A 14,113-nucleotide genomic window follows, 5' to 3' on the forward strand; every position below is an offset into this window, starting at 1 on the left:
GCCCAAACACTGTTCAGCGGACAAAGTTGGGCGAACAGTCCGCCCGTGTGTACGCGGCCTTAGAAGACATTTTGAACCTTTTACTTTGATGCATCTGGAATTTATTAAGCTGATTTAAATTGAAGGTGCACTGTACTGTACTTGGATTTTAATCGTTTGCCAATAAAGATGCCTTTTTTGATGTGCGGCCATCCAGGAATTCTTTTTCTCCTCGATCTTGAGCAGAGCCAGTACCTGTGAGTTCCATTAGGGTTGAGCACTTTATTGTGGATCTGGGAGGTTGGAGCGGTAATCTCTGTGTCTAAGGTGCAAATGGACTTTAAAACCGTCTATTCTAGCCCAAAAAAATTTAATTACTCGTGGCAACTGATTATAAATGCTTTAAATTGTCTGTTTCTAACTGATGGCAGTACAGTAGAATTGGTCATAATTGATTGCTGTTCTTTGAATGTCACTGATTTGCTTCTTCGGTGCTTTGTTAAATTGGACATTGTTTCCTTTTGGAAAGGTGGACTCTACAAGAAGATCGGGTATTACGACAGTACCAAGGACAACCTCTCTTGGTACAACAACGATAAGTGGATCGGTGAGTGTGATATGTGGCCATATATAGTCTTCTCTATCCAACTCTCTCTTGTTATCTACCTTCCATGTTCTTGTGTCTTTTCCCAATAGTGTTGGTCTACCTTGAATGCCTGCACTCCTCCTCCTTCCTTCATTGATTACTTTAGAGCAGGTTTCTCAACCAGGGTTCCATGGAATGCTAGGGTTCCTCCAGCGGTTGTTAGGGGTTCCTTGAACAATGAGCAATTTCTGCCTTTCAGATAAGTTCCCACCATTGATCATTTTTGTTATGGTTGGGGGAAATTCTTCCCAATGTCCACAAGTGTAAGGAGCATTCTTACCACTGACCACCACATGAATGTATCATGATGAGTTGTAAATGTAATTCCCTGAGACTTGGAAGTTAATTCAAGGGTTCCTCTATGTTGAAAAGGTTGAGAAAGCCTGCTTTAGAGATTAAAGTGCTAATGTAAAGAATAATGTGGAGGTGTGTAGTCAGGGGCGGACTGACCATTGGACCACTCGGCCACTGCCCGAGGGCCCGTGCCACTAGGGGGCCCCATCAGGGTTGCCAGCCTCAGTAAAACCAGGGAAAGTATGTAAAAATCTGTGTTTTTTTTTTTTTACATCTGTCTCCGAAATGTTCCTTACCGACATCCTTTTGGTCTAAAAATCCTGAGATTATAGCTGCCCCACCTCTCCAGTACCTTCTCAGCCAATAGAAACATGTCTGTGTATACTGTGTGATTGTATACTGTGTGTTTGTGTATACTGTATGGCCCCATAATGTCGGATGGCCTGGGGGCCCCATAATCTCCTATTGCCCGGGGGCCCCATGAGTTGTCAGTCTGCCCCTGTGTGTAGTAAGGGCAGTTCCCTGTGGAACAGGGGAACCCAACAGAGGTCAATACTCCAGTGATGCAAAAAAGATGATGAAAAAGTGAGAGGGTCAACTTAGTTTATTAGGTGCAGTTGACCTAAATATTGTACTGTCACTTTGTATCTTTTCTCTCAGGTTTGTCGCCGCACTTTCACTCACTAAGAATGGTAGGGTGCAGGTCTTCGGACCTGCCCTGATGTCTAGGGGGAGGATGTGTAGGTTCCTTCCTCTCCTGCCTGGGGAATGGGGGGGGGGGTCTTTCTTCAGGAGAGTACCTTACCTAGTACTCGGTGGTTGGCTTTGGCTACCCATGAGATGGGCCTTGCCCCATCAGGAGTCTTGCACCTGGGGGTATGGGGGGTAGTGAGGTCTTCCCATTTCTCAGGAGACCATTGACACAACCTGTGCACTTTTTTTGGTTCACATGATGTTTAGTTTTTGCACACTGTGGGCTCATATATATATATATATATATATATATATATATATATATATATTTAACTGCTTGCCACAGATGTACGTCGGCAGAATAGCACAGGCAGGCAAATGGGCGTACAGGTACGTCCCTTTAAATTTTCCGCCTTTCGGGTGCGTGCCCACCGCACGCTGCGAGTGCATGCCCACGGGTCCCGGGAACTCGATGCTCTCTGGCATCCCGTGATTGCGGTGTGGAGAGGTAGAACGGGGAGACGCCTTTGCATTTCCCCTTTTTTCCCTGTGTAATGACAGAGACCTACTGCTCCCTGTGATCGGGAGCAGTGATCGCTGTCATATCCTAGGTAGTCCCTCCCCCCCCCACAGTTAGAATCACTCCCTAGGACACACTTAACCCCTTAATCGCCCCCTAGTGGTTAACCCCTTCGCTGCCAGTGTCATTTACACAGCAATCAGTGCATTTTTATAGCACTGATCGCTGTATAAATGACATTGGTCCCAAAATAGTGTCAAAGGTGTCCGACGTGTCGGCCATAACCATTACTAATAAAAAAATAAAATGAATAATTAAAAATTCCATAAAACTATCCCCTATTTTGTAACTTTTGTGCAAACCAATCAATATACACTTATTGTGATTTTTTTTTTTTTTTTTTTTTTTTTTAAATATGTAGAAGAATACATATCGGCCTAAACTGAGGAAAAAAATGTTTTTGTTTTATATATTTTTGAGGGCTATTTATTATAGCAAAAAGTAAAAAAATATTGCATTTTTTTCAAAATTGTCGCTCTTTTTTTGTTTATAGCGCAAAAAATAAAAACCGCAGAGGTGATCAATTACCACAAAAAAAAAGCTCTATTTGTGGGGAAAAAAGGACGTCAATTTTGTTTGGGTACAACGTCACACGGCCACGCAATTGTCAGTTAAAGCGACGCAGTGCCGAATCGCAAAAAATGGCCTGGTCATTCAGCAGGCAAATCTTCCAAGGCTGAAGTGGTTAAAGTTAAAATTTTTATGCTAAAGTGAAAGTAGCAGGAGTATCCAACTGGTTTTGGGGCTAGACACCAGACTTTTTCGTTTCGGGTGCATTCCTTGATTGAAGAATTTTGTTTTCGTCATATTCGTTATGTTTAACCGATTCATTTTCGGAGTTGGTTTCATGTCTTTGACATTTGTTTTGTATATTCGTTGGTTTGGGTGGATTCGAAACCTTTTGACATTTTTCCAGAAGATTGCTATAGATTGGAAATATTATCGAATCACACGGATTTGAATCGGAAGGATTTGATATTATCTGATGCTAGTCCAACCCACCAAGAGAAATGGCATGAGCTGATTGGACAATATCGGTTGGCTTTATGTGCATTCGAATTAACAAATGGATTGAAATTTGGATCCATTTGTTCTCCAAAATCCGAATTATCGAAAAAATTTGAAAATGTAATTCATTTCCCCATAGGCCCGAACTACTATCACATCATATGACATCATCCGAATGAAACAAACACATTTGTTCATTTTATTATAACTTTTTTTTTCAGATCCATTGCCATTCATTACTATGTCCATTCAGAGTTTCACATACATCTGAATCTCCGAAAATAAAATTTTCGTCAAAAAAATGCATGGTAACGAAACGCACATGTCTATTTGAGGCTCACCATTCTCTCTGCCCCAAGAATTGCAGAATAAAACCCTAGATAGCACACTTGGCCAGGATGAAGTGGTTAAAGCAAAACTCAAATACATCTGAGCACCACAAACTGAAAACATCATTTAAATTATTTTTAATATTCGGAGCAAACTTGCCAATCCATCCATGTCTTCTGTGATTTATTATGTTAAAAAAAACACCCCCCCTAGCATTTATAACATTGGCATCTTGAGTAAGGGCAGATAATTCATGTAAAATTTACTTCCTGGCATCCATCTGCCTTTAGCTCAGGCATGCAGGTAGGAGGGTGTGCTTAGCTGAGAAATCCCCCTCCTCCATATGAAAGAAAAAAAAAAACGGCCAGGAAGACTCTTATGCCGCGTGCACACGATCGTACTTTTCGATGGACTTGGTCCGGCTTACTGGAATCCATCGGACAATTCGATTGTGTGTGGGGCTCCAGCGGACTTTTTCTTCCCAAAAGTCCGGCGGACCTAGAAATAAAACTTTCTTCAAATTTTTCCGACGGACTTGAGCCTGGTCAAAAAATCTGGTAGTCTGTGTCCTAGTCCGACAGTCTAAAACCGACCCTAGGGCAGCTATTGGCTATGAACTTCCTTATTCTACGTCATCGCGTTTGAATCCGCCGGGCTTTTGGAGTGATCGTGTGTGGCCAAGTCCGTTCGTTTGAAAGTCCGGCGGACCTCAGCTGCAAAGTCCGTCGGATCGTCCGCCGGAGCAAGTACGTCAAAAAAGTCTGGTCATGGGTATGCAGCATTAGGATGTATGACATCATTTTGGGCTAGGACAGAAACCAGAAGGTGACTGAAGAAATTTAAAAAAATAAAAAAAAGTTGAAAACAAGTAAATATGATATACCTTCCTATCTATTTTCTAATGATAGGGATTAAAAATAGTTAATGTTGATTGAGAAAGTTTAGTTCCACTTCAAAAAGAATCTAGAAATACGTGTAGGAAGGCTCATTTAGGGTGGTCAGACAGTCTGACCGCCAACCTTTCCCTGACCGCCATGATTCTTTTTAACCACTTCACCCCGATCCAGCGTGCTACCTAGTCTTTTATTCTGCAACTACAAGCCCTGATGAAGGGGGACAAGTGAACCCCAAAATGCATACTTCTTTGAAATGTATACTTCTTTGAAATATATACTTCTTTGACTCTCATCTTGGTAAATAAAGATCAACTAGACCTATTGAACTTTGTTGGTGCTCTCACTTCACCACTTGACCACTTGACCACCACCCGATTCTTGAAGCTTCTTACTTGCATCCAGTGACTACTCCATCCGCCCTCCCCAATATAACATTGTATAACCCAATCATTTTTCAATTGTACCCTGACTGCACCTTCTCTGTCTCTTTCCAACGTAATTAGGGGGTTCTCCTCCTGCCGATCACACCAAGGTGATCATCACCTTCCGGTACGTCTCTCAGAAGCTCTTCATCTCCGTCTCGGTTCTGGCCGGACTCGGCATACTCTTGGGTTTCGTCTGTCTGTCTTTTAACATCTACAATAGCCACGTGAGGTGAGAAGGATGCATGTACAATGTGTTGTATAAGTTGGGGTGGGGGTGGAAGAGTGGAGGAGGGGAAGGTAAGGGTGAATAACATAAGGGGTTATTAAATGTATAAATGTAGGAAAGAATACAGCTTAGATCAGCACAATTACAGCTGTGGTTTCCAGCACTTGACTAAAGCATTAGCAACTGAATAGTGGAAACACACCTCGGGGACCACTGAGGGTCTGTGATTCATAAGCTCATGTTAGGTTCTTCTTGCGTCATGGTTCACTTTACCGACTCGCTGACTTACTTCAGACCTTAAATTAAATCTGTGCTTACTACGGGTTCACTTAAAGTACAATTTAAAGTGGTTGTAAACCTGAAATTAAAAATGAACAAAGCATATCCCTCTATAGTGTGTACTTGCTGCTGACTCCTTTCTCTGCCGTCTGCACGAGTCAGCTCAGACAGTTTATGCCAACAACAAGATATCCTTAGCCCTTGTACACACAGTCGGAGATTCCGACAACCAAATCCGTCCGACGGATCTTGTCCGAAACTGTTGCATACACACGGTCGGACAAAGTTGTCGGAAAATCCGATCTTTCAGAACGTGATGACGTAATTTTGTTACGATGGGACTACGTTCAGTCTAGTAGCCAATAGCTTTGATGTAGGAGTTTGATCTGAGCATGCGTGGCACTTTGTCCGATCGAAATTCTCTACACATGATCGGAGTATGTCCGATCGAACCAGTTTGTCAGAAAATATTTCCAGCAAGTTGGAAAATTTGGTCCGACGGATATTCCGACGGAAACAGTCCGATGCATACCACACACAGTCGGAATATCTGACAAAGCGGTCCGATAGGACACATTCCGACTGATTCTCCGACCGTGTGTACAAGGGCTTAGAGAGGGTCCATCCCACCTTCAGCACACAGCAGAGGATTGACAGCCCCAGCCACGCATGTTGCCCTATGAGACAGTGTATGGGGGGGGAATGCTCATTCCTTCCACTTAGATCTCAGATTACACTCAGCTCCCCTGCTCTATGCTGTGCAGTGTGTGATGTGAGATCTCTGCTCCGCTGGAGCTCAGAAATGCTGTGCAAATTCTGATATGGTTCTGGAGAAGTGAGGGCTGCAGACAAGCAGGTACAACTTATGTAGGAAGAATTGCTTCATTTCTGTGTATCACCTCAGGCCAGTCACTTCACTGTGTATATGTGAGGGTTTCCAATCACTAAAGTAGAATATGCATTAAAAAAATTATTGACATGTCACAATATACGGTACAACATAATTTTTTAATATAATTTTATAACAGTTTTATAACCCACCCCCACCCCTTCAACCTCTGCAGCAATGCTGGCAGCACTCATACATCTATTTCCCAAAGACAACCTCTGGATATGACGCTGATCACGTGACCTCAACTTCTTTGGTCGGCCGTGGTAAGGCCTGCTCTGAGTGGAACCCGTCCTGTTAAACCCCTGTATGGTCTTGGCCACCGTGCTGCAGCTCAGTTTCAGGGTCTTGGCAATCTTCTTATAGCCTAGGCCATCTTTATGTAGAGCAACAATTCTTTTTTTCAGATCCTCAGAGAGTTCTTTGCCATGAGGTGCCATGTTGAACTTCCTGTGACCAGTATGAGAGAGTGAGAGCGATAACACCAAATTTAACACACCTGATCCCCATTCACACCTGAGACCTTGTAACACTAACGAGTCACATGACACCGGGGAGGGAAAATGGCCAATTGGGCCCAATTTTTTTCTGTACTCACTTTTGTTGCCAGCGGTTTAGACATTAATGGCTGTGTGTTGAGTTATTTTGAGGGAATAGCAAATGTACACTGTTATACAAGCTGTACACTCACTACTTTACATTGTAGCAAAGTGTAATTTGTCACATGAAAAGATATAATGAAATATTTACAGAAATGTGAGGGGTGTACTGACTTTTATGACATACTGTAAGCATTGTCGGGGGAGTGCTGTGATCTCTGCAAGAGTTAATAAACACCTGAAAGTGTTTCACTGACACATTACTTAGCATGCATCTCCTTCAAATGAAATTATATCTGATGTCAGTTCCACTTTCCATATCTGTCAGACTGTATTATAGGCACCAGACAGTTTCGGATGTTACGGGGCGTGTGTTCCCCTATTGTTGCCTTCCACAGTTCAGAATTTGGTGTTTGAGTGGTCAATTGGCCGGGTCATGCCGGGGTTAGGGGTGTCTTATAAAAACGCTTACATTTTAATTTTGTTTTAATGTTCTGATCTGAAAAGTAAAAATCCGGGTTCTCCGGCAGCAGATTGGATGGGGGAGGGGGGGATGCTGGCACGGTAAGAGTAGAGACCTTATGGTACTTCAGTGAAGCGTGTACTAAAAGATTCTGTATTCTATGCATAATTTATCATTATTTATATACACGAAGGTAATCCTCTTGATTCTTTAATATCGATGCGAATTGAGAACAATAGGATGCTTGTGTTGATGATTGGTAGCCAGAGATCCTGAGCACATTGCGGCTCCTATGTTATTGGCTATCTTCTGCATGACTCGGCTCTGTGCAAAGTGGAGGGGCCTAGAAGGGGGCTGCATGTGGCCCTTTGGTATATGATGTGTGGCCCTCAGCAGTCTGTAGTGGGAACATTGATTAGGGTATTGATCTCTACAAGCCTCATGTAACATCTTCCCAGTTTCCTATTGTCTTTTGCAGCATATCCCCAGCCAACGATCTATCCTGTCCTCACTCTCTGACCCTCTGACTCCAATTAGTACGCATGAATTTGTGGACAGAAGCTCTGTGCACTGTACATATGCAATGTTTGAGCAATGTTTGCATGCGTATATATATAATTACCGTGTTGCTAAGATGCAGGCAGCTTGTCAAAAAAGTAGCCTAGCATGTAGCTAGGATGCAGGTAGCTTGTTGGGAAAGCAGCCTAGCATTTTTCCATTGCTAAGGGGCAGGCAGTTTGTCAAGAAAGCAGTCTAGCATCCTTCAATTGCTAGGGTACAGGTAGCATGCTAAGAAAGCAGTCTAGCATCCTTCCATTGCTAGGGTGCAGGCGGCTTGTCAAGGAAGTGTCCTAGTATCCTTCCATTGCTAGGGTGCAGGCGGCTTGTCAAGGAAGTGTCCTAGTATCCTTCCATTGCTACGGTTCAGATGACTTGTCAAGGAAGTGTCCTAGCATTCTTCCATTGCTAGGGTGCAGATGGCTTGTCAAGAAAGTGTCCTAGCATCCTTCCATTGCTAGGGTGCAGGTGACTTGTCAAGGAAGTGTCCTAGCATCCTTCCATTGCTAGGGTGCAGGCGGCTTGTCAAGAAAGTGTCCCAGCATCCTTCCATTGCTAGGGTGCAGGCGGCTTGTCAAGAAAGTGTCCTAGCATCCTTCCATTGCTAGGGTGCAGGTGGATTGTCAAGGAAGTGTCCTAGTATCCTTTCATTGCTAGGGTGCAGGCGGCTTGTCAAGAAAGTGTCCTAGCATCCTTCCATTGCTAGGGTGCAGGCGGATTGTCAAGGAAGTGTCCTAGCATCCTTCCATTGCTAGGGTGCAGGCGGCTTGTCAAGGAAGTGTCCTAGCATCCTTCCATTGCTAGGGTGCAGGCGGCTTGTCAAGGAATTGTCCTAGCATCCTTCCATTGCTAGGGTGCAGGCGGCTTGTCAAGGAATTGTCCTAGCATCCTTCCATTGCTAGGGTGCAGGCGGATTGTCAAGGAATTGTCCTAGCATCCTTTCTATTGCTAGGGTGCAGGCGGCTTGTCAAGAAAGTGTCCTAGCATCCTTCCATTGCTAGGGTGCAGCGGCTCTCAAGAAAGCAGTCTAGCATCCTTTCATTGCAAGGGTGCAGGTGGCTTGTCAAGGAAGTGTCCTAACATCCTTCAATTGCTAGGGTGCAGGCAGCTTGCCAAGAAAACAGTCTAGCATCCTTCCATTGCTAGGGTGCAGGCGGCTTGTCAAGAAAGTGTCCTAGCATCCTTCTATTGCTAGGGTGCAGGCGGCTTGTCAAGGAAGTTTCCTAGCATCCTTCCATTGCTACGGTTCAGGTGACTTGTCAAGGAAGTGTCCTAGCCCCTTGTGTTGCTAGGACTCCGGCAGCTTTTGCTGCCTAGTGTCCTCCATTGCTAGCATGTAGGCAGTTGCTCAGAGAAGCCACCTAGTGTCCTCTGTTACCAGGACACAGGCGTCTTCTGTTGCTAGGACATAGGCATCTCTTGTCTTCCAGTAGAGTATATTTGCACTGTATGTTTTAGGCATGTAAACATTAGTACAAATGTTTGGATGGGTACAACATAAAATATGGTCTATACGCTAGACCTCTGATGCAGACTTTTCTTTTATATATATATATATATATATATATATATATATATATATATATATATATATATATATATATATATATATATATATATATATATATATATATTTTTTTTTTTTTTTTTTTTTTTTTAATGGTGTGCAAGTGTATTCTTCTATGTGCTTGGGTCCATAGAAAACAATACATCTGTGCGCAGATCTGTAAAACAAATAATAATAATAATTAAAGAAACAACTTACTGCGTTTTTCTTTTTTTTTTTTTTCATGCAGTCGTGTCCATGACCCTTAAGGAGGATAGGCAGGTCTAGGGGAAGTTACAAGATCACTAATCACTGGCTCCGTCTTTTTTTTTTCTTCAGGTACATCCAAAACTCGCAGCCTCACCTGAACGATGTTACGGCGGCAGGATGCATACTGGCTCTCGCTGCCGTCTTCCCACTTGGTCTGGACGGGCATCACATAGAGACATGGCACTTCCCCCTGGTGTGCCAGGTGAGCTAATACAGGCCTGCAGCAGACCTTCAGAAATCAGAGATTTATATGATTTTGCTCCTCACGCCTCTTCTCTTCTCTTTATGCTTCGCTCTCCCGTCTATCGTTGGTTTGGCCACATCGTCCAGGCTCGCCTCTGGCTTCTGGGACTCGGCTTCAGCTTGGCCTACGGCAGTATGTTTACCAAAATCTGGTGGATCCATACGGCGTTCACCAAGAAGGACGACAAGAAGGAGAGGAGGAAGGTAAGCTGGGAGACTTTATTATAATTTGATGGAAATCATGGAATCCGGTTTGTATTTGGAGGCCCTTCCTGTCTTTCTTTCGTTTTTGGCCTCCAAGACAATGGATTCAACTGGGAAGAGCATCCAAAGAGAGCAAAAATCATTGGAGGATACAATGTGAGGATTGCTTTATACCGGTGTTTTCTTATGTGTTTGGAGGCACTTGCTGGGCACAGATATTCTTCTTTGGTTTTTGGCTTGGCCTCTGACAATGTATTGTGACTTGTCAATCACATCGATGTTTTGGTGGCCTCTTCTATCTACATATTGTTGTATGGAAATGAGAGATGTGCGCGGCGGAAACATTCCTTTTGTTTAGTTTCAGGGTTATTCGTATTGTTAGAATGATTCATTTTCGGAATTCATTTTGTATAATCGGATTTGATTTGTGTATTCGTTATTTGCAAGTCGAATCAAAATTTGAGTCTCCAAATTCGAATTTTGACATTCAAAATTTGAAATTTCAATTTCGGAAAATGACTCTTTTATTCTGTTCTATTTTTTCTATTTTACTATATTCTTTACTGTTCTGTTCTACGCTATTCTTTAATTATTCTATTCTATTATTTTATTCACTATTCTGTTCTTTTCCTTTATTTTCTATTATATTCTATTATTTATATTCTTTTCTATCCCCTTATTTTCTATTCTATTCATTTCTATTCTATTCTTTTCCTTAGTTTTCTATTCTATTATTTTATTTATATTCTGTTCTATTCCCTTATTTTCTATTCTATTCATTTCTATTCTATTCTTTTCCTTTGTTTTCTATTCTATTATTTTATTTATATTGCATTCTATTTCTTTGTTTTCTATTCTATTCCTTTCTACTCTGTTCTGTTTTATTCTATTCTATTAAGCAGCCCAAGTAGGAATCTTCATTGTATTTCACTTTTATTCTTTACTGTATTTATGGCAATATGTTTCCATTTCAAATTCAAAATGCATTTATTTATATTCTATTCTATTCCCTTGTTTTCTATTCTATTCATTTCTATTCTATTCTTTTCCTTAGTTTTCTATTCTTTTATTTCTATTCTGAATGCATTTTCGAATTCCAATTTGAATAATTCATTTTGTTACGATTTATTTTGGATTTGTTAAAATTCTTTAGTATTGGGATTCTGACATTTGAATACAGACTGGACTGGGCAGTCCTATGGACCGTGGAAGGATTTTATTTTGATCCTGTATGATTGTTCACACCCTTTAGGACTTTTTATTACAATTTTTTATTCTCTATTGTATTATTTTCCTTTATTTTGTATTCTAGTCCATTATTTATATTCTATTCTATTCCCTTATTTTCTATTCTATTCATTTCTATTCTATTCTTTTCCTTAGTTTTCTATTCTATTATTTTATTTATATTCTATTCTATTTCTTTATTTTCTATTCTATTCCTTTCTACTCTGTTCTGTTTTATTCTATTCTATTAAGCAGCCCAAGTAGGAATCTTCATTGTATTTCACTTTTATTCTTTACTGTATTTATGGCAATATGTTTCCATTTCAAATTCAAAATGCATTTATTTATATTCTATTCTATTCCCTTGTTTTCTATTCTATTCATTTCTATTCTATTCTTTTCCTTAGTTTTCTATTCTTTTATTTCTATTCTGAATGCATTTTCGAATTCCAATTTGAATAATTCATTTTGTTACGATTTATTTTGGATTTGTTAAAATTCTTTAGTATTGGGATTCTGACATTTGAATACAGACTGGACTGGGCAGTCCTATGGACCGTGGAAGGATTTTATTTTGATCCTGTATGATTGTTCACACCCTTTAGGACTTTTTATTACAATTTTTTATTCTCTATTGTATTATTTTCCTTTATTTTGTATTCTAGTCCATTATTTATATTCTATTCTATTCCCTTATTTTCTATTCTATTCATTTCTATTCTATTCTTTTCCTTAGTTTTCTATTCTATTATTTTATTTATATTGTATTCTATTTCTTTATTTTCTATTATATTCCTTTCTACTCTGTTCTGTTTTATTCTATTCTATTAAGCAGCCCAAGTAGGAATCTTCATTGTATTTCACTTTTATTCTTTACTGTATTTATGGCAATATGTTTTCATTTCCTTTTCAAATTCAAGCTCATTTTTTAATTTGAAATCATTTTCAAAGTCAAATGCATTTTCCAATTCCAGTTCAAATAATTCATTTTGTTATGATTTATTTTGGATTTGTTGAAATTCTTTAGTATTGGGATTCTGAAATTCGGATACAGACTGGACTGAACAGTCCTATGGACCGTGAAAGGATTTTATTTTGATCCTGTATGATTTTTCACACCCTTTTGGACTTTTTATTAAATTTTTTTATTCTCTATTCTATTATTTTCCTTTATTTTCTATTCTATTCCATTATTTATATTCTATGCTATTCCCTTATTTTCTATTATATTCATTTCTATTATATTCATTTATATTCTATTCTTTTCCTTAGTTTTCTAGTCTATTATTTTATTTATATTCTATTCTATTCCCTTGTTTTCTATTCTATTCATTTCTATTCTATTCTTTTCCTTAGTTTTCTATTCTTTTATTTCTATTCTATTTCTTTATTTTCTATTCTATTCCTTTCTATTCTGTTTATTCTATTCTATTAAGCAGCCCAATTAGGAATCTTCATTGTATTTCACTTTTATTCTTTACTGTATTTATGGCGATATGTTTCCATTTCCATTTCAAATTCAAACTCATTTTTGAATTTGAAATCATTTTCAAAGTCAAATGCATTTTCGAATTCCAGTTCAAATAATTAAGTTTGTTATGATTTATTTTGGATTTGTTGAAATTCTTTAGTATTGGGATTCTGAAATTCGGATACAGACTGAACTGGACAGTCCTATGGACCGTGAAAGGATTTTATTTTGGTCCTGTATGATTTTTCACACCCTTTTGGACTTTTTATTACATTTTTTTATTCTCTATTCTATTATTTCCCTTTATTTTCTATTCTATTCCATTATTTATATTCTATTATATTCCCTTATTTTCTATTATATTCATTTCTATTCTATTCCTTTCCTTAGTTTTCTATTCTATTATTTTATTTATATTTTATTCTTTTTCTTTTATTTTCTATTCTATTCATTTCTATTCCATTCTGTTTTATTCTATTCTATTAAGCAGCTCAAGTAGGAATCATCATTTTATTTCACTTTTATTCTTTACTGTATGTATGGCAATATGTTTGCATTTCAAATTCAAACTCATTATTGAATTTGAAATCATTTTCAAATTCAAATGCATTTTCAAATTCCAATTCAAATAATTCATTTTGTTATGATTTATTATGGATTTATTGAAATTCTTTACTATTGTGATTCTGAAATTCGGACTGGACTGGACAGTCCTATGGACCGTGAAAGGATTTTATTTTGATCCTGTATGATTTTTCACACCCTTTTGGACTTTTTTTTACATTTTTTTTATTCTCTATTATTTTCCTTTATTTTCTATTATATTCCATTATTTGTATTCTATTTTATTCCTTTATTTTCTATTCTATTCCTTTCTATTCTATTCCATTCTGTTTTATTCTATTCTATTAAGCAGCTCAAGTAGGAATCATCATTTTATTTCACTTTTATTCTTTACAATATTTATGGCAATATGTTTCCATTTCAAATTCAAACTCATTTTAGAATTTGAAATCATTTACAAATTCAAATGCATTTTCGAATTCCAATTCGAATAATTCATTTTGTTATGATTTATTTTGGATTTATTGAATTTCTTTACTATTGTGATTCGGAAATTCGGACTGGACTGGACAGTCCTATGGACCGTGCAAGGGTTTTATTTCGATCCTGTATGATTTTTCACATGCTTTTGGATTTTTGATTACGTTTATTACAGCTCTTCACACTCCATTAACACAGGGACTGAAAAGGTTTCTTATATATTTCTACTGTGTAATGTTTTCA

The 14,113-nt window shown here is 38.8% G+C and overlaps 1 protein-coding gene across 2 annotated transcripts in view; it reads left to right on the forward strand.

Moving 5' to 3' along the window:
• The window catches only part of GABBR1 (gamma-aminobutyric acid type B receptor subunit 1), a 345,365-nt gene that overhangs the window by 209,556 nt on the left and 121,696 nt on the right, over nt 1-14,113 (forward strand). For both annotated transcript variants that reach the window (XM_077484771.1, XM_077484772.1), the window contains 4 exons: nt 509-586; nt 4,930-5,080; nt 9,751-9,883; nt 10,012-10,128. In XM_077484771.1, coding sequence (XP_077340897.1) covers nt 509-586; nt 4,930-5,080; nt 9,751-9,883; nt 10,012-10,128 — 479 coding nt within the window. The remainder of the gene's footprint in view (nt 1-508; nt 587-4,929; nt 5,081-9,750; nt 9,884-10,011; nt 10,129-14,113) is intronic.

Source organism: Lithobates pipiens, unplaced genomic scaffold (genome assembly GCF_037356315.1).
Source record: "Lithobates pipiens isolate NorthernLeopardFrog02 unplaced genomic scaffold, aLitPip1_a1.2 Scaffold_1, whole genome shotgun sequence".
Taxonomy (NCBI): domain Eukaryota; kingdom Metazoa; phylum Chordata; class Amphibia; order Anura; family Ranidae; genus Lithobates; species Lithobates pipiens.